Here is a 20,894-nt window from a genome sequence, read left to right on the forward strand (position 1 = left end):
TTCTCATCAGCACCCCAACTCCCCCCGCCCCCATCCTTTAATCCACTTTTAAAACCACTTTCCCCAGACTTGGAACCACCTGGAGGAGGGAGGTTTGGTAGGACAGGGGTAGCTAGAGAAGGAGAGAGAGGTGAGGAGAAGGCCAAAGGGGCTTTGCCAAATTTTAAAAACTTCGGAGAATTTAAGAAGGATGTTTCACAAAAACATATAAAATGGGCTGTCGATTCTAACACCTAGAGAGGAGGAAGAAATACATTCTACCTGTGCTGGCCTGGCCTGTGACTTGTCTAGCACCTGGAATCCCTGACTGGCATTTATCAAGGAACAGAGTTTTATTGCAAGAAGGAACCTCAGTGGGCCTCTTGGAAGGACGCCCCTACATCTGAGACTAGATCCTTTGCTGGATCCCCATATTCTGGACTCTACCTTCAAACCAGTCTTTAATTTTTTTTTTTTTTCACTTGGGGATTACCCAGAAAGCAGGAAGAGATTTGAGCAGATGTGGAATGGGAAGTTGGAGAGTTTTTGGAGATGGTATTCAGTCCAGGCAGGAGGAAGCCCTGGCAGTGTGTTCAGAATGTCTTCAGTATGACTAGATTTGTCTTCTGGACTTCAAGGGGCATTGCCCTCCATGCCCCATTCCCCATCTTACAGTGCAATTGGGTCCAGCCTTCTCTCGTTCCCCCTTCTCTTCGAGCTGCTCCTGGCCGACTTCGGGCACAGAGGGAAGCTAGTGGCATGTTGCTGCATTTAGGGATCATTCCAGCAAACATGTTGACTTTTCAACAATCTGGTTAAATGGTCTCTTCGTCCCACCTTTCAGGTTTTGTTTGTTTTTTAACTCAAGTGTGTTTAAACTTCCTGAGATTTCTATGGGCAGTGAGAAAACAGCTTCTGCATCAGGACTTGCTTCAGTGAAGCCTGCCCTCCCCACTCAAGAAACAGATTGGATACTAGCTAAGAGGAGCATCCTTTCTTCTCCCATTTTTTGCTTCCTCTGTATACTCCTCCCTTCACCCCCATCATCCCCAGCACCAGAACAGTAATGGCCCCAGAACGGGAAGAGACTTGCTCCCAGAAAAAAAACCAAGAAAACAAAAAACAAAAGGCTCCCAAGAGGTGTTGAGCATCCTCTCACTCCCTGCTGATGGGGAGGGACTTCTGTGGCGAGGACGTCTGTCCCCATGTGCACTTGGGACGTGTTTACCGGCTGGCATGATGGGATATGACAGGGTCTCACCTGGGAGAGAGCTAGGGCCTGGTGCAGAGTGCAGAGCTGTTCTCCTATGTGGAAGGAGCCCAGAGCTGCGAATGAAGCAGTCTCTCTAGAGAAGGCCCTTCCAAGTAGGAGACCCTTTGGCACCTGTTCTTTTTCTTTTATTATTATTCATGAGGAGAGCTAGGAGCCATAAAAACTGTGGACTCTGGATTCAGGCTGCTTGTGAAAAGCCACATAGCAGTGATCCGGCCACAGCGGCATGGATATGAGCAAGGACTCTGAAAGTCAGACGTGGGTTCAAATTTCAGCCTTAAAAAGAGTTTACTGATGGTGTGACCTGAGGCAACTTACTTGACCTTCCTTATCGTCGCTTGTCCCACCTCTAACACAGGCTTTGAATCCCTAACTGAAGCAAGATCGCTGGCAACCAGTTCTGGGTAGAGATTTGTTGAATGAATGAGTGTGTAAAACAGCCAACAGGGTGTGGCCAACAGGTGTTCACGCTCCATCACCCCCTCCGTGTCAGTAGGTGATCCCTCTTCCCACTCTGTGTGTGTCACTGTTATCCCCACTTTACAGATGAGAACACTGAGGCTCAGAGAAGTTAAGTGACTTGCTCAAGGTCAAACCATCAGTTAAGCTGCAGGGGTTCAGACCTAGATCTGAGCCTCCTAGTGTGAGGTCTCAGTCTAGATTCAGAAAACGGTATAATTTGAAGTCAGTTTGCCTGAGTTTATTTGCATTGGGATCTGGAATGATGAAGAGTGGATCTGAGTTTTCACCTTTGTCAGGGATCCCATGAGGGGACTTTGGAAGTGAAGTGGTGGTGGTGGGCAAACAAAGGGCGCCTGTTTCTCTGGAAGCTCTGCTATCACCTGGGCTAGCAGTGGTCTTCACCCATGCTGTCTTTTTGTTTTTGTTTTAAACTTTTGTTTATTTATTTGGGTGGGGGGAGAGGAGCGTACAAGTGGGGGAGGAGCAGAGGGAGAGGGAAAAGCACACATCGCATGTGTGTGAGGAAAAGCGCTCATCGTATGCTTAACTGACTGAGCCACCCAGGCACCCTTCATGCTGCCTGGCATGTCAGTGCCGTTGGCTAGAAGAGGTGCCCCTCTTCTGGACATTCTGCTCTCATTGATTCTTGCCAAATTCAGAACATTTGTGACTTGGGAATTCGTGTGCCAGAATCTGCTCTGGCTGAGTGTTTTCTGCGGTTTGGGACAAGCCTTCAACCTCTCCGCCACTTCTCTCCCCAAGAGAAGCATTTCCCGTCTTCCTCCTCACAAGCCCTTTGTGGCCGAGTCTCTTGTCCCCGTTTTAACCTGCTTTGGCACTGAGCCGTGGTGCGGAAGCCCCTTTGTGACGGGGGGTGGGGTGGCTTCGGCCTCCTTCCAAAGTGGCCACCGGTCAGGACAGCTGCAAGGGATGGTCTGAGGGCTTCTGTCTCGTGCCCGCTGCGGCCGGATCTGCCCACAGCTCTCCCGGAGGCTGGCGCGGCCTGAATTGTAGAATGGCCAGGGAGTTGATTAGAAACGCTGGCAAGAAGCTAGTGCCTTTTCTCGATGGGCTGCCCCCCCCCCCCACCTTTTTTTCTTTTCTTTCCTGGTGCTGCTGGTTCTATGTATGGGAAGAGGCATTCATAATTTATGTATCGGTACCTCTTCGTGGGAATTCTCAGATACATGCCCCACCTCTGGGCTGCGTCCACGGAAGGGCACACCCCGTGTGAAATGTTTTTCTGGGTGGGGAGGTCCCTCCTCTCTCCTCCCTCCCTGTCCCTTCGAGCTGCTGTGACGTCAGCAGGGAGGTGACTGGGTGCTTGCTCTGCCTGCGGGTTCCCAGGCAGGGAAGGCAGCTCGTAGCACACCCTGCCTTTCAGCCCACAGCTGGTCCAGGCTGCTCTTTTGCATCTCCCCCGCGGCCCCCGGTGTCTCGCCTGCCACACGCTGCCTCCGCAGCTGTAACTGGGGGGGGGGGGGGGAGGGTCACGGAAACGTTGGTGCCTGTTTGCTTCCCAGACCGTTGCTTCCCTGTCTCATCATACCTGGGCGCCTTCTTCCTGGGATGATGGTGGACCCCACATGGGTTTGAAAGATCCCCCCTTTCTGGCTCTGGGGTGCTTATTTCAAGAACAGGGACCTCCCCATGCCCCTCACCGGGAGGAGCGGGGAACCCATGAGGCCCCCCAGTTGCTTGCCCATGGAGGTGCTGGGAGGACTGAGGGGCTTGGAGGAAGATCGCTGGCTGCTGCGTGGTTGGGGCTCCGGCTGGTGGGTGAGACAGCTCATCCCTGAGTTGTCCCCCAGAGCCACAGCTGACTGTTGAACGTTGTCTCCTAGGTATGGGTCTCGCTCGGTGAAGGAAGACGACAGCCTGGGAGGGGAGCCACCTCTGGGATGAACGCCTGCAGGACCCGTGAGGGGCGGCTTCTGGCGCAGAGCTTGTGGTGATTTATGGGAGTCCGGGGCTGCCGGAGAGGGATGTGGATGCCATCAGCGCGGTGGATTAAATGCCCATTTACATTGTTATTGACATATAAATTATCAGTGCCAAGGAGACAGCTAGGGGAAGGATTTCAGGGGCAGTAATGGGGCACGTGCCCCAGGATATGGACTTGTCTTTGCCCAAATTTGTCCTCCGGGCTCTCAGGAAGCCAGTCTTGGAACTGAAGTAAAGCCCCGATTCCCCACTCTCGCCATGCCGGCAGCAGCCGCCCTCATCGCTAGGGCAGTGATGGCGAGTGAGGTCCCCGAGTGGATTTTAAGAAGTCAGGAAGACCTTTGAAGGGGGAGCGTGGAGTTCCTGGGCTGGAGAGGGCCGTGTCTGGCGGCGTGCATGCATCCCCTTTGCCTGGCTTGTTCTCTTGCTCCGTGGATTTGGAAGCCTCGCTGAAGGAGAGAGGGATTTTATTCCTGGGAGATGGAACCGGTCTCCGAGTCCAGCCAACAGCAGAAGAGAAAGCTGGTGACCCATGGACTGGAAGATCAGAAGAGGGTAAGTGGCAGAACTCGGTCGCCTGGCTTAGGGTGCTGGAATTGCTAAGCAGGATTCAGAGAACCCAGGTGGTGGTCAGGACAGGACACTGTTGTCCTCATTACGTGTGCTCCGTCTTCCTCTGGTGAAGCAGGTTGGTGTGGTGGCTTCTGCTTTGCCAGGTCCTAGTCCTGGGCTTGGAGTGGGCAGGGGGACAGAGGAAGGAGACCTTTAATCCCGGGAGCCAGAAAGTCAAAGATTTTTAAGCTTTAGCTCCGGAGTTAACAAAGGGTGTTGTGTTTCCGGAGTCAAATCTGAGCTTCTTTGCCCTGAAGTCCCCTTTGGGATTCACACACTCTTAGCACCTTTTGGAAATGGTGCTCATGACAGCAGTGGTTTTGTTTGAGTTATCCTCTGTGTGGTCTGCTGGCTCTTGTGTTTACAGATCAAAAACATATCCTACTCCAGTCTTTGGCCCCATCTGTGAGAATGTCACAGCCATTTAAAAAGGCCTGTTGAGTGTAGGTCATTTGCTGTCATTGGTCTGAAAGCCACCGTCACCCAGGACCTGTTTCTACCAGTTAAAGTTCAACTTGTCTTTTAGAAGCCGGGCACATTCAGGAGTAGCACTGAGTGGCTGGCTGTCTAGAAAGGAAGCGGGAGCTGTGTCTCCCCGCTCCCGAGGGGAATTGCTAGGACCAGGACATGGCAGGGGTTAAACCCAGCTCAAGCGGAGCCAGGATCTGTGTTAATCTGAAAATATTTCTGATATTTCATGTTGCGGATGGTAGAAAAACTTCTGGTGTCCTCTCAATGTGGAGTGGGGTATTTCTTCTCCTTCTGTGTTCCAAAGATCATTTCTTCCCGGTGTGAAACCCACAAGGAGGTGAAAACTAGCCTTACAGCTTTTCCCTGTATTTTAGATGGCTCTGTGTGCACACATGTGCATGTGAGTGAGTGAAAAGGCTTTGTATGGGGTTTGGCTCTGACTTTAGAAGGATAAAAACAAATGGAAACAAATTACATTCTCTAAACATAGAGACTGACTCCATTCCTAAAGAAAAAATATTCCACTCCTGAAACTACACTTGCCATAATGCAGGAAGAATTCTCACTATCTTGGGCACCTAGATAAGTCAATTTGTTTTGTGGTGTTTGACTTACTCAATGTATAACCTACTAGGTCTGTCTGCTCCTATTTCTGCAGGAGATTTCTGAGAGGAGGGAAACTGATCATTGTGACTGGGACCAGGGATTGAGTACATTTTACTAAGGGTTAGTCAAGTTTGGTATTCAGACACTTGGTAGAGGAACATTTGGGACCTCTGACACTGTAGAAAATTTTAATTGGGCTGGTACACCAAGATAATATGCAATTATGACGGCCTCTCCTTGGCTAGGTGTAGATGTCTGCATTTCCCATCTGTTCTTGGCTCTGGCTGTGTTGGGTCCACATGTACTATGGAGCCTCTGGAAGTAGAATATAACCCCAAGCGAGGCTCTGCGGCAGCTGGGGTAACATCAATTGGTCATGCTCAGCTGACATTCATTTTAACTTGAACTCTAGCCGTCATGGCGATTATTAAATTTATAATGATATATGTACGATCCATTTTAATGACTCTCCATGCTTGAGCGAACTCTCACTTGTGCTGGCAAAATAAGGCTTAATAGAGTATTACATTTCATCTCCTACTGCATTTTCCAGGCTGTGGTCGAAACTTCGCTTAGGAGGACTGAGATTGTTTTTCCCGGTAGGCATCGTGATCCCGTTCTGTGTTGCTCAAGTACAGTTTTACTTGAGTATGGTTTCTGGGCTTCTAGAAATACTGCCGGCACAGCAGCTTCTGTTGGTGTGTGCATGTATGTGTTTGTGGGTAAACACACACCCCATTTGCGTCAAGTGTGAAGCTAAACAAGCCGGTGAAACCGCGACTTGGCGGGGTTTTGGCTCACGTATCTTGGGTGAGCTGAGCGCTCCTCTTTAGGGGGGATTGGCTGCAAAATCCAACAAAGGCACAATCACAGCATCTGCTGGGGAGCTGGGAAGCCTCCACCAGCATGCTTAAGTTACCAAGCGTTCATTGGCACCAGACCCTTGTGGCAGTGCTGTCAGTCTGTGTGTGTGTGTGTGTGTGTGTGTGTGTGTGTACGTGCTCCTGGATGGAGGACAATTGTGCATAGCTACGGAAACAAGGCAGAGGGAGAGTGGCTGGCTTCAGTTTTGGTGTATTTCCTACTGTCCTGAGCAGCAAAATCCACTTCTCCAGGGTTTGGTTGGTTTCGTGCATCTCACCATAGCTTGGCCCTTATTTGGGGTTTCATAGAGTCGGAGTGGCTAGTTCTGGGCTCCTCGGGGTGGTATCTGCCTGTGCTTTCTGTGGTGAAGATTGCCATGAGTGGTTGAACCCAGAAAGTTGGGTTCAGATGTCAGTTGTGTTGCATACTAACTGTGCACCTCCGGGAAAGCTGCTTAACCTCTCTGATCTTCAGATTCTACATTTTTAACAGAGGATGCTAGTATTTAATTACAGGGTTCTTAAGATTAAATGAAATAAAGTGGGTGAGGAATTTGGCACTTGGTAATTATTTAAGAAATATTCTGTATATTCTTGGGACAGTTTGCAAAGTGGGATTTTTTCCTTCTCCTTTTGTTCTTAGATCGCTGCATGTAATTTTGTTTAAATCTTAAAAAAAACCCTCAAGTAATACATACTCATTACACACTCAAACATTACAGAAGAATACAGAATGCAAATTTCTCTTCTCTCTCATTCTACCCAGCACTGCTATTAACAGTTTTGTATATATCACTCCTGACTAGTTTTCATTTGTTTCTTAGTAAAAATGGAATTGCACTGTACATATTTTCAAGAGACTTGCTTTTTTCATTTAATATTCTGTAGATATCTGCCTGAGTCATTATATACACACCTTCCCCATGCCTTTTAATGAGTTATAGAATGTGCCAAAAATTATTTAATTAATCCCTTAGAGATGCGCATTTAAGATGTTTCCAGGTTTTTGTTTTTGTTCTGCATTTTTTTTTTGGTATTACAAAATTCTTTTATTCATCCTTTCAACAGGTATAATAAGTGCCTTCCATGTGTCAAGCACCATCCTAGGCACTAGGCATAAACTAGACAGACAAGACCTCTGACCTGAACCTTACGTTTTAGACCAGCATGTTCCCATATAACTTCCTGCAATGATGGAAATGTTCTATTCCGGCACCATACAAAGTAGTAGCCTCTAGTCATCGCTGGCCACGGATCAATTGAGATGTGGCTAGTGTGACTGAGGACCTTAATTTTAAATCTCATTTAGTTTATTTAAACTGAAATAAACACTTGTGACTAGCAGCTACCGTGTTGGGGGGTGAGTGCCTCTCTAAACACTAAGCCACAGGCATTAGTGGACGTCATTTATTTGTGGACAATGGCTTATGCTCTAAAGAAAATAAATAGGGCGTGGTGGCATAAGGGGTGGAGGGAGGGGCACATTTCATACTTATAATCGTGTTTAATTTCCCTTTTAGTAGAGGTAGTACTTGCATCCAGTGAATTGCATGCTTCTTAAGGTCACAGGTTGGTGAAGTTTTTATACGTCTTACACACCTGCGTAGCTACCGTACAGATTGAGATGGAGATAATTCCTTGCTCCCGCGAGGCTCCATTTGGCTGATGTAGGGGATGCCTCCCTGAGGGAGGGTCTTTGAGTGGAGACCTCAGTGAGAAGAAGCAGCTGGTCATGGGGAGGTCAGATGGCAGATCGGAGGTGTGCGGGCACCCATGCTCACCCCGTCACTGAGACGGCTGCCCTTCGGAGCTCCCCCGCCGGGTGACTTCTCCTGGCACCACTTACAGACAGTAGGTCTCATGCGTCCCCAGCACTTGTCAAATTTAAATTCTGTGCTGAAGTCAGGAAAATCCTAGAGAGGCGCGGGGCTGCAAATTGCTGCGGAGAGGAAGTCGGTGAGGTGAGTATTGTTCGGTGCTGTAAGAACCCACTTAGCCAGCATAGATGGGAGAAGTAAAATTTCCCTGACAGATACCTATTGATCAGTCCAGGGAATGACTCTTTGATTGATTTTTTTCTACTCCTCCTTAGAAGTTTGTCCTTCACAGACGGAGCTTTCCCACAGAGGCTGAACATGGTGAAGTAAGAATTGTTCAGGGGGGTTTTAAGATACTTGATGACTGAGCGGTGACAAAGATGGTTTAGCGCGGATCCTCCTGACTGTCAGCTTCTCGGCATGAAAGCCTCCTGGAGACCGTTTTAAAAAAAATTGACTTTGGAGAGGGTGAACTCAGGCTTAGCGTAATTAAAATCTCCGAGGTTGGCGGAACTGCTCTGGATTGCCGAATCCAGCTCTGCAAAGAGGAATTTGTTATCCCACTGCCCTCTCCGTTTTTCCTCTTTGTTTTTATTCATGGGACCCCCAGCTTTGCTGTCACCTGTGGTGGCACCTCAGAGTCATTTGATCTTCCGATGCCCCCACCCCCGCCCCGGGTCCACTGCTTTGCCATGCCGGCATCAGCTGCCCTTGCTTCTGTGCAGCCGTGTATGTGGCAGCTGTCTCTTTTCTCTGCTCTTACTGCTGAGTTTCAGATCCGGGAATTCTTGCCTGGTTGGTGGCACAGCCTCCTGGCTGGCTCTCTTCTTTCCAGCTCCCTTTGGTCCATCCTCCCCTCCCGGCCCGATTACTCTTCCCAGACTCCAGTTATTATCACCTAGTTGAAGTTTTCCCACGGTGTTGTTATAAGACAACAACACCGTGTTGTTGTCCCTAGCTCCTGGTCCTTAAGGCTGCACGCAGCTTCTGGGGTGTAACAGGTGAAAGCTTGAAATTCATCGGAGTCTCATTGAGCTCCGCTTCAAACCTGCACAAGTTCTGTCACCTCCCTGGGCTGTGTCCCCCCGCGGTATTTATTCCTAGTTGTAAGGTGCTTAGCACTGTGCCTGGCACGTGGGAAGTGATCCGTGACTGGGGACTGCCGTAGTCGCCCACTGTCTCTGAGCCGGTCTTCTTGCCAAACACCGGTTGCGGTTCCATGAGCAACCGGTACATTTTCCCCCACCCCTGAGTCTTTGCCTATGCATTGTGTCCACCTGGAGGGCGCTCCCTCGAGATCCCTCACCTGTCCTCTGTGAAGAATGGATCCTCTTCCTGTTCCCATGCCTTGCCCAAGTGCTGCCAGGGCAATAGGACACTGAGTTTTCTTCACGGGCCCAGGCGTTTCTTCATATGTCACATCCGTGCCCCAGATTGTTGTCTCACTGATAAAGGAGAGACGGCCTTATCCCTCTCTCCATCCCCTGGCAGGCAGTAGGCCCCAATAGAGATTGGTTGAATATTGTCGCTTTGAGATTCCTCTTACTCTTCCCAGGTGGCTGGCTTGATGTGTCCACTCTTCTAGAAAGAGGAAGAAGAAATAAGATTCAAGGGGATCGTTGGGAGTTCTGTGCGGTGATTGATTTAGGGAGGCTAGATGGGGCCTGGTGAGTGGAATAGCGGAAGGGGGGGGTCTGCTGAAGCAATGTTGTAAAGGAAGAGGCAGGAGAGTTTGGGTTCGTGGCTAGACCAGTCGCCAGATAAACGGAGAGGGAGGAGTCTAAGATGTTGTTAAGCTTTTGCACCTCGATGGCTGGATAGGTCTTGCAGGGGTTTGAAGTCTTGACACCTTGACTTGATTTGTGCCAGTGGGAGTAAGCAGTTGTTTATTTTCAAACAAAGAAGGAAATCAAGACACATTTAAAGCCCATTTTCCCAGGCACTAGATGTGACTAGCTGTAGTGAGTTTTTCAGAAAGGGTTAAGAAATTAGATTAAAAGGCTAAGGAAAGAGAGAGTAACATACTGAACAACTGCTTTGTGCCCAAGAGTGTACTTTTATCTCATTTAGATATTTATAGAGATATTATCAACCCATTTTACAGATACAAAAGCTGGCACTAAGGGCTTCTTCAAGGATCCGCAGCTTATTTTGTCTGCTAGACACCTGCATCTCATTGCCATTTCACCTAGTCATTGGGATTGCATCTCTAAACTTTTTAAACCAGATTGTACTTGAAAACTAGTTTCTTCCAACTTCCTTGTAGTCATATACATGTGTAGACATGGACACACACACACACACACACACACACACCCCACAGCCGGACTGGCCTTTGTGACATCTTACAGGTGTTTGCTCATTGGGGAATTATGTCCCGATTCTTCATCAGATCAGCGCTACAAGCCACACCCTCCCCGAGATGTGTCATAGGCAGTCGTGGGGTTGAGCAGCCGCAGGGGAATTCTCCTCTGCCCTAGTGACCCCAGTGAGCTCTGAGATGCTGATGGTTTGGGGGGAGGTGGTGAGTGCTTTCCTCACTGAGATGAAATGCTTCTTCCTCGGCCTGGGCCACGGTGCAGCTGCTGCCCCTATGGAGCCCAAGGTCGCAGCAATTACAAGTTGATCTACCTTCTGACAGCTCCCTCCTGGTGGTCCTGGCCATCCTCCTGGCTTGAATGGAGGAGGTGGTAACAGAGTGCTTGGAGGATGGACACTACAGACAGACCACAGCACATTTCACGTGTCACTGAAGAAGGATGGAGAGACTATAGCCAGATGTAATTCAATTCAGAAAGTTCTGAGGCCCTATTCAGGTACAGGAGAAGAGGGGTTAGGAAAGGGGTCAGGCCAATGCCCCGCTTTCATTTCAATGAAAAGAAGGTGAGACAATACAAGACCAGTCCTGATCATTCATTCCTTCATTGACCCCATATGTATTATTTATTATTATTGAGTACCTACTATATGCTCGTCTGCCATAGTGTGGAGCCCTGGGGTCCTAATGAGGAGCTTAGATACTGTTCCTAATCTCTGGGCACTTTCATGTCTTGGAGGAGTCAGTTCAGCCAGCAGTGCTGTAACATTAGGGAAGTGTCTGGTTTGGCAAGGTCAGGGGAGGCTTCCGTCCAGGTGGGGGGGAATCAAGCTCTGTCTCTCTAGGACCTCGCAAGAGACAGACTGGAGGGAAGACTCCGTAAGGAACTCCCAGGATGGACTGAATTGTGCCCTCCCAACCCCAAATTCGCATGTGAAGCCCTACCCTCCTGATGTGACTGTGTTTGGAGACAGGGCTATGACTGGTGTCCTCGTAAGAAGAGGAAGAGACATCAATGATGTACGTGCACAAGGGAAAGTCCATGTGAGACCATAGCAAAGAGCAGCTGTCTGCAAGCCAAGCAGAGGCTCCAGGAGGAGCTACACCTGCTAATACCTTGATCTTGGACTTAAAGCCTCCAGATCTCTGAGAAAATAAATTTCTGTTTAAGCTACCCAGTTAGTGGTATTTTGTTATGGTTGCCCTAGCAAAGAAATACCCCAGTGCATAGTGAGAGAGAGAGTTTGGGCCAAAGGTCTATTGTCTGCAACAGCCCTGACCGTAGGCTCTCTGAGGACAGGTATTAGATCTGTCCCCTAGTATCTAATGCTCTGCCCCATGCTGGTGCCGATTTTGTAAATATTTGTTTAGTGGACAAGTGCTTGAGGGAAAAGGATGAGGAAGCAGAATGGAGAGATGGGACAGCCCATGCGAACAGTTGGGATTTTGTCCTGGAGGCATTGAGAAATCACTGCAGGCTTCAGAATTAGGTGGTTCTTGGGAAGATTCTGGAATAAACTGGGGCAGATCTGAAGGAGTGAGGGTGGCCGTGTAGGTGAGAGAGCCCAGGATCAAAGAGAGCGGTTAGGAAGCCACAGTAGTGATGTAGGCAGGCACCTGGTGATAAACTTCTACTCCAGGGCTGAGACAAAGGGAAGGGAAAAATGAACACAGATACAAGGGGATAGAATTGGAAGAATTGAATTTGGCCAGCAACTTGTTCTGGTTGACTCCTGTCCTGTCCATACACCATTTGGATGTGGCTAAGCTGTCTAACTATAGGTGACATGAATTCCAGGTGTAGAGCCTCCGCTCTGTGTCTGGTAAAGTGGTGTCCGATAGCCCAGGGGCTCTTTGGATTGTGACTCTCTAATGCACCCTGGACACGCTGTAATCTCCTGCCACCATCATAACACAGCAGAGGATGCCATCCCCTACTGATGGCTGAGGGAAGCGAGACATGAACAGGCAAAGCCACCTGCTCAAGGTCACACACCAGCCTAGGGTGAAGATCTCCTGTGCCCCCCCCCCCCCCCCCGCTCCAATTGAGGGTCCTCTTCTCCAACTTAGAATCACTTTCCAAGCAGAAAAAACCCACCTTTTTCAATCAGCAGAAATGAATGCTGATGTTCTCTTATTTTTGCTTAATTTTTAATCCGAAAAAAGACTTGGTATTTTTTTTTTTTAAGATTTTATTTATTTATTTGACAGACAGAGATCACAAGTAGGCAGAGAGGCAGGCAGAGAGAGAGAGAGAGGGAAGCAGACTCCCTGCGGAGCAGAGAGCCCGATGCGGGGCTCGATCCCAGGATCCTGAGATCATGACCTGAGCCGAAGGCAGCAGCCCAAACCACTGAGCCACCCAGGCGCCCCAAGACTTGGTATTTTTTAAAGTTAATTTTAAAGATGCCGGAAACGTTAGGTTATTTATTTATTTATTTGGAACTTTAGGCACTGAAAGTTGAATGGTAATGCAGGCACCTTCTAGGTGGCTATTGTCTTTTATTGGAAAGATTCACATAGCCAGCTTTCTAGCTGGTACCCTCTGTGGGTCTCTGGGGTTCGCACATTTGTGAAAGCCCTTTTACTTACCTGATCTCTTTAAACTTCACTTTTTCCTGTTGGTCTCTACTGTTTCCCATTCATTCCTTTCTTAAACTTTCTAAAGTCTGGTTTTAAACGGGGTCGGGGGCGGGGGGGGAGAGTGACAACGTTACCTAGGTTGTTTGGTATTTGTTAATAACACACAACCTTGAGACCTGATTACTTTGGATAATGGACTTATCCTTTTAGTCTGTGCTGCTTCATCTTGAAAATTAAGGTGATAATAATAAAACCTTTGGTGAGGATTATGAGATATAATACACTTGAAGTATTTAACGCAGTGCTTAGCACACATTTAAGTATTAAATGATAGCTATTCTCATTCTTCTCATATGTTTCTCTTTGCTCATTTAGCAAAACCCTTTAAGTGGCCTATTTGGGGAATAAAATGAAGGATGAGGGAGGATGGGTGACTGCTGCTAGTTCATTTGAGTTTACTTTTTTGGTTAACTGAGGATCACATAACATTCCTTCTGGTTTAAACTTCTATTACTGCACATCTTTGTAAAAGAAAGTCTGCTTTTCTGCTTTAGAGTACAGTGAAGACATTGAAATCTTCCTTTTGTAGCAGTCTGAGGAGCTACCTTGACCTCATCATTCCACACATTAAATGACAGTTTATAGGAATCTGGCATATGGGAATTGGGTAAAACCTTTGTGTGAATGCAAAACCCCCTGCAAATCGCATTTTTACTTGAATATATTTTGTGAATTTCATTTATTACACTTTGTGGAATCCTCTAAAACCTCAGCCCCAGGGAAAAAAGATCTGGTTACGTAGAGGTGAGTTCCAATTAATCAAGGTTTTGCAAATCCTGTCCTAGTTTGCTTTGCTCCTGAAGTGTAGATCAGATCCTTCCATTCCTGCAGTTGGAATCACAATAATGACATCTCTGACTCCCATCCTCAGGGCATTAATTTTTAATCTTCTTTCTCTTTGGGATAATTAGAGAGAGGGCTGTGGGGGTTGGGAAGAGAAAGGGGACGCAATGGCGATGGCAGAGCAGGAGTGGATGTATGTATAATGTAGCCTCTTCCAAGTAGGGGAAGGAGCAACTGAAGCTTTGTGTGTGCATTCCCAGTTTGCTTGATCGGGGGGAGGGCAGGGAGCAGAGGCAAGGATCAGGATGGGGGCAGGTGGCTGATGAGGCCAGAGCAGGGCTGTTCCTGACATGGGGTCACTTGGGGAATGAGCAGAGCGGTGTAACCGTATATATTAGAAAGGGAGTTCAAGAAGTACATTTGGGTGTATGTGGCTATTTCTCCCTAGGCTAGGCTGAGTAACTATAGACAGTTACTCAAAGCCTTATCCATTGCCTACACCCACACTCCCTTGAGCCTCTGGGATCACAGTGGGACTTGAGGGGCAGTAATCAACATCTCAATTACAACTGGTAGGGTCTTACGTCTTTTATCTCTTGAGAAGTTCTCACAGAAGGACCACTCTGGCCATCTGGGGACAAAGTACCTTTGTGTTCAGCATCCAGGTTTTTGCTAGGAGTGGGGCTCCTCTATCAGCCCCCATGCCCACCAAAGGGTAGATTGCAGATGAGAAACTCCCGTGGAGTAAGTGATTCTAAGTTAAAGTTAAACTATTTCTCTCTTTTTCACCGTTATAATTAAAATGCGATAAGCAAAAATCCTTATTGACATGGAAGAATCTTAATGAAAGCTAAAAAGTATAACGAAGAATTGTAGTTCTTATTAATCTTATAAATCTTCTGTATCTCACTTGGGTAATCCTGCATTGAATCAATTGCATGAAGTCTTTCTTCTTCCCTAACCACTCACTTTCATGTTTATTTCTAGATTCTTACCACCTACTACATTGTTTGGCACATGGTAGTTGATCAGTAAATATTTGTGGAATGAATGAATAAATGAGGGAGAATCAACATCCTGAATGCATCGAGGGGGCAGGTATAAAGGGAAAGTGGGGGCTGTCCTTTTGACTCTCTGTTGGACTCCGTGACAAAGAGCACAGCATGTTAGAAAGGAGAAGGCTTTCATTGTCTTTGGTTTTGTGATGGGAGCAAGAGCGTCTGGAAGGACTGCTTCGATGCAAATCTCCCGCATTTGTGCATCTTTAAATATGTATGGGGTTTTTTAACTGTGAGGACCCAGTTTTATTATTGTGAACTATTATCCACCTCCACTACCCCCCAACAGAGATGTGCCTTTTTCCTTTGAGTTTCCATGGGGTCTATGGTGACGGGCGACCTGGAAGGTCACTTCACTGATGTTTACCTGAAATGCTCACTTAGGGGTGAGATTAGACGCAAAGACAGTGGTTCATGTGCACCCAGATAGGGATGTACTGAATACATCAGTGCAAAATATGTCCTTACATATTGCAGCACAATGGGACAAATTAGGAGAACGAGTAATGAGGAGTTCAGGAGGGAGACATATCCGGTTGAAACCCATGGGATTTTCTAAAATGGAGGCTGATGATCGAGTTATTGACTAGAAATACCTGGGCCTACCTAAGCCCCCCCACCTTTTGCCCACAAGAAAGGGTGTGAACTGGTAGGTTTATAGTATTATTCTTTCAGGTGATTCTTGTAGAGCAATGGGATGATATTCAAGAGGAACAGCTTTGTGCAAGAGACACTGGCTAAGGTTTGTCCTTGAATGCAGCTGGGGTGGTTTGATCCTCGTGTGACCCAATGACCTCACTGATCAAAGTGCCACCATTGGACTGCATGCCCCTTATTGTAGATGGATGATTATTCTACAAATAGTCATTTCCCTCCTTATGAGAAGAGGGTGCTTTCCTGCCCCACCGATGTTGGATGTGGCCAGTGACCTGCTTGACTAGTGGAGTGTGGATGGACATTCAGTGTTCCAGCTTCAAGCGTAGGCCTTGAGAGACATAACTTGTTTCCACTCCTTCTGGGAGTTTCTGACGTTCCTGTGAGAAGAACATGTCTCAGCTGCTGCCATTCCATCTTGGGCCTCAGAAGCACATGAACAGACCCGAGGCGGAGCTGCCATAAAAAACATGCAGACCTGTGAGGGAGAAATAAATACTTATTTCTGTACACCACGGAGATTTTTTTGTTGTTGTTTGTTATGCAGCAAAAGCTGACTGACACACCCTGGAATCACATAGACCTTTCCTGGGCAAAGTGTGTGGTCATGTGTGATGGTTAGTAATTACCTCAATGGATAAAATACAATAATAAAATTGACAAAAAATAATTAGGTGCAGGGTTTGTTAAAGTTTGGTCCTAGAGCCTTTGCGTGAGAATTACCTGAATAAGCAGCTCTGATCCATACCCACCAAATTAGAATATCTGGGGTTAGAGCCCAGGAAGCTGCATTTAAAAAATGTATTCCAGTGACAAAATGGGCACTGAAGTTCAAGAACTGCTCTCACAAATGGATTAAAACTGGTGACCACCTCCATTAACACCAAAACCAGACTCTGCAGGAATGGATTGGAGGAAAAGGATTTTTAAGTAATTGCATGGGCTTTCACTTAAGTTCCTTTCAGGGGAAAAAAAAAAGTAGTTTATTGCCTCTTGTTAGTAGCAAGGACACATTTGCTTAGGAATCCAGAGAAACTTCAAGAACCAGTTCAGGAAGGGCAGAAAATAAGGCAACTCCAGGTCCTGGCCAATCCTTCCTTCTTGGCTGTCTTGTCACCTCTCTGCCTCTCTTGGTACATCCATTCTTTCTCTTCTTCCTGACACCTTTCCTCCATTGCTCTCCATAGTTTCTCTTGCTTTCCTCTTAACTTCAAGACATACCCTCATCACCTCTACCCACCATCACAACCTATTCTTTCGATATCACCGTCCACTGAGAACTTTGTCATGTTCCTTAGTTCAGAGTCATGAGAACATCTGATCAGCCCATCTCAACTTGTCCAGTGTAGAAGCAAGCCCAGAGAGGTAGATCTACCTCTGGATTGGCTACTCATGAGTCCTGTGCCTGTTTCTGGGCCACTCAGCTATAGCTTTGGTGAGGCAGGGTCACATGGTACATAGCTATGGAGGGTGGAGGGATAGGCGGTGGTTCATATCTCTGTGCTCTTGGGTAGAATTTGACAGAGGAGGCTGGAGAGGAGCAGGCACTTTCTGGGGTGGACAGTCAGGGGCATGATGGAATCATCTGTTGAGTGTTGGTCTTTCTGACTGGATTGTCCTTGCCTTCACAAAGCTCAGAGCCCAACAGAATAACCAGACTTTAAGTGAATAGTGAAGCAAATATCTATGTAGGTCTTGAAGTTGACAAATGGGATATACCAGGGAAGATGGAGCTTTCCATGGTGGAAACGGGAAGCCAGATGGTGCAGTGGAAAGAATTTGGGGCAACTGGGAAAGTGCAATTAGAGCAATCTGGGTTTCAATCCCTGCCTTAGGAAGTACTGGTTTTTTGATCTTGGGCCAGTATCTCAATATCCCTGAGCCTTACTGCCTTTTCTATAAAAAGTGGATATTGACAATTTCTACCTTGTAGGGTTATGTTAAATGAGATAATGTGTGTAAGATACTTAGCATAGTACCTGGCATATTGCATTGCTGTTGCTCAAAAGCAAGTTCTTCTTTATTGGTCTCTGAGCTCTTGCTAAGCTATGAGAAATTGCACTTTGTTTTTGAGGTCTTAGGGGATCTTCTTTGGGACCAACATTTCTTGTCTACAGAAGTCTGAATTAAAGCCACACTTTTGTGAAGTCTTGGGTTCCAATTCCAACCCATCGTCTGGCATAATGGCTACGACTGGGCGAGTCTGCCTTTGCCTGGGCCTCTGTTCCTATTGCACTGGTGTGAGATTCTTTGGCTCTTTTGTCCAGCCTTCTGCTGGCCTTTGGTGTGGGGGTCACTTTAGAGGGATCCTTCTGCTTGTAAGGCAGGGCAGAGTTCCCAGCCATACAGTGTCTCCCTCTCTGTCCACCTTCCACAATCCCAAAGCCATACACTAAGCCTAGGGAACCAACTTACTCTGCTGATTGAGATTAGGAGAGGTTGAAAGTGGGAGTGCTGAATGTGTGCATTCTCTTTTCTCATGGCCATCGATCACTGGCAGGGCTGGGGTAGGACTGTAAAGGGGGAACTGGCAAATATGCAGTTTGCATTACTAGAACAACATGAAGTGCTTGCCTATGGTAATTGAAAAAAATCTAATTTCTGCCCATGTCCCTGGAGTATCTTCCCATTTAGATTCCTATGGAGTCTCCAAATTTTATTATCAACATAACTAAGGAGGCAGAAGAGATTCATCCCCCAGAGTTGAGTTGTGAGGAGAATCCCTAGGCCCACAGAATGGTGCCCAACTATTGATGGTGGATCTCAGCTAGACTGGGGAGGATGGGGTAGAGGTGATGGAGACGTGAATGAGGACAATGCAGATGGGAAAGTGAGGGCGGGCTGGAGAGGCCATTGCTGAGGCCTTGAGGTGCAGGTGGTTTAGGACACTGTTACTTTGAATCTTGACTTCAACAACATAGAAGAAATAGCACAATTGTATCCACTTTACAGATGGGAAAATAAAGGCTCAGAGAAGTTAGGTAATTTTCCAATGGTTCAATAGCTGAGAGTGGTAGACCTGGGTGTTGAAGCCAGCTCTGTCTGCATGACTTCAGAGTCTATTCCCCTTTCCATCAAATACCACTCATTATCAGACATTAATATACCATTGACCCGACTTCTGCCGTGTTATTATTAGCCCCTATCTTTAAATTGACTGACTTTAAAAACATTTAGCCTTGTTACAAGGATAATATCAATGAAATCCTGGATTTAATGGGCTACTTATTTCTTCTTTCTAATATCCATTAAAATAAAATCATGGTTGGGTTTAGGTGGTTAAGCATCTACCTTCGGCTCAGGTCGTGATCCTGGGGTCCTGGGATCGAGCCCCACATTGGGCTCCCTGCTCAGCTCAGCAGGAAGTCTGCTTCTTCCTCTGCCCCTCCCCTATACTCATGTGCACATGTGCTCTCTTTATCAAATAAAGATCAGAGCTGAGACTCAGAGTTGGACACTCAACAAATGGTCATGTCATTTTAAAAAAGTAACTTCAGTTTCAGAAACATTGTCCTGTACGTAAATAACAATGTAACAGCAATAACACTTCCCAATTGTGGAATACTCACCATGTGGCAAACACTGGCTAGCATCCTATCCTAGTGGGGTAGAACACTGGCTCTGTAGTCAGACCTGGGTTTGAAACTCAAATGTGCCACTTCCTTGATGTGGAACCTTCAGTGACCTAATTAGCTTCTCTGTGACTCACTTATCTGTAAAATGGGGATGAGAACAACCTTCCAGAGCTGTTCTGAGAATTAAACAAGTTAATAACACTTAGAAAAGTTCCTTGCACTTACTGAGTGCTGTAGAAGTGTTAGCGATTATGCATTCATTCATCCCATCATTTAAACACCTGACAATGTTTGAGCATGTTCTATACATCAGAGACCGTTCTTGGTATAATCTTCTGGACAATGCGAATGATGTGTGAATTATTATTGCTGTCCTCCACACTTTACAGTTAAGAAAACTTAGCTGGGTTAATTTCCCCTAGTTTCCCACAGCTCAGACCTGAGGAAGTAGAAAATCAAACTCAAGTATATCTAAAACCCTGCTACCCCCAGAACACTTCCCCCAAATGTGGTGGTTTTTTGTTATTGTTGTTGTTGTTGTTGTTTTGACACCAGATTTTTTTTTCCCCCCATACTGTCCAATTCTCTGACACCAGCTGGATGTCTTACGATGCAACTGAATTCTGCCACTATCTACCTGGAGTTAGTGTCAGACCTCATAAGTTTAGGGCTCGGTCCCAAAGACTGCCCCCTTTTCGGATGCTAGGTGTGAGTCCAGACCATTTGTACTCCTGACCAACCAGTGTTAAATTGTGGGTTCGAGGAACTCTCCTTGAGTTTAAAAATTGGCTGGAATAGCTTGCAAAATTCAGGGGAACAGTTTACTATTACTGGTTTATTATAAAGGATACAACAGCCAAATGGAAGAGATGCCTAGGGCAAGGTATGGGAGAGGGGTGTGGGACTTCCATGCCTTTTCTGGGTGAACCACCCTCCCATCACCTCAGTGGGCACAGCAACTCTGAAGCTCTCCAAACCCCCTTGTTTAGGGATTTTTATGGAGGTTCCATTGTATAGGCACTATTGATGATATCATTGACCATTGGAGATTAACTCAATATCCAATGTCTCTCCCCTTCCTGGAGGTTGGAGGGGCAGGGGGCGAAAAGTTCCAACCCTCTAATCACAGGGTTAGTTTCTCTGGCAACCAGTTCCATCCTAGAGCTACCTAGGGGCTCCCCAAGAGTCATCTCCTTAGCATCTCATTAGTTGATACCCAGATATACCCAAGGACAAGACACTTCGCTCACCCCCCTCAGGAAACTCCAAGGATTTTTGAAACTGTGCCAGGAGCTGAGGAGGAAGACCAAATATGTATTTCTTATTATATCACAGTATCGCAGAAGCCTTAGATGCTTTTTTTTTTTTTTAAAATTTGCTCTGCCATCTGCCATGAGTGTCTCCCCATGAAGGGAAGCCCTGCTTCCTGGAAGAGGGAGGCTCACCCACTTCTGTCTCTGACACATGGCCAGATGTCATCCTCTTGGGCCAAGTGAACGTCCTTGCCTAGTTTTCTGAAAGCAGCCAGTGGTACCCTGTCTCTCCCTGTCTTCCAGCTTTGATTCTATATATGTGTGTGAGTCTGTGACAACTGTTAGCCTGTCATGGCCACGGCCTCTCTGTGTCCCCCACAGTGGGCCCTGAGAGCCCTGGAGCCTCTGCTCGTGCTGGGCCATGGGCTGGGCTCAGTGACCTGAAATAGATGAATGTTACCATACCAGAAACAACAAAGCCTTCGTATCCAAACAGCTTGCTTTCTAAGGGCCAGGAGTTGAGGACCTGTTTTCCCTTGTAGGAAATAGTGGCTTGCTTTACAGATGCCATCATAGAGTTCTTC

The 20,894-nt window shown here is 47.0% G+C and overlaps 1 protein-coding gene across 2 annotated transcripts in view; it reads left to right on the forward strand.

The window, feature by feature from the left end:
* The first annotated feature begins 3,570 nt into the window (after nucleotides 1-3,570).
* Nucleotides 3,571-20,894, forward strand: part of NAV2 (neuron navigator 2) — a 712,574-nt gene continuing 695,250 nt past the window's right edge. Inside the window, exon 1 of one of the 2 annotated variants that reach the window (XM_082747350.1) lies at nucleotides 3,571-4,213. In XM_082747350.1, coding sequence (XP_082603476.1) covers nucleotides 4,139-4,213 — 75 coding nt within the window. In that variant the 5' untranslated portion in view covers nucleotides 3,571-4,138. The remainder of the gene's footprint in view (nucleotides 4,214-20,894) is intronic. The other variant, XM_082747353.1, reaches the window with a different exon arrangement.

The sequence above is a fragment of the Mustela nivalis genome (genome assembly GCF_964662115.1).
Source record: "Mustela nivalis genome assembly, chromosome: 9".
NCBI lineage: Eukaryota > Metazoa > Chordata > Mammalia > Carnivora > Mustelidae > Mustela > Mustela nivalis.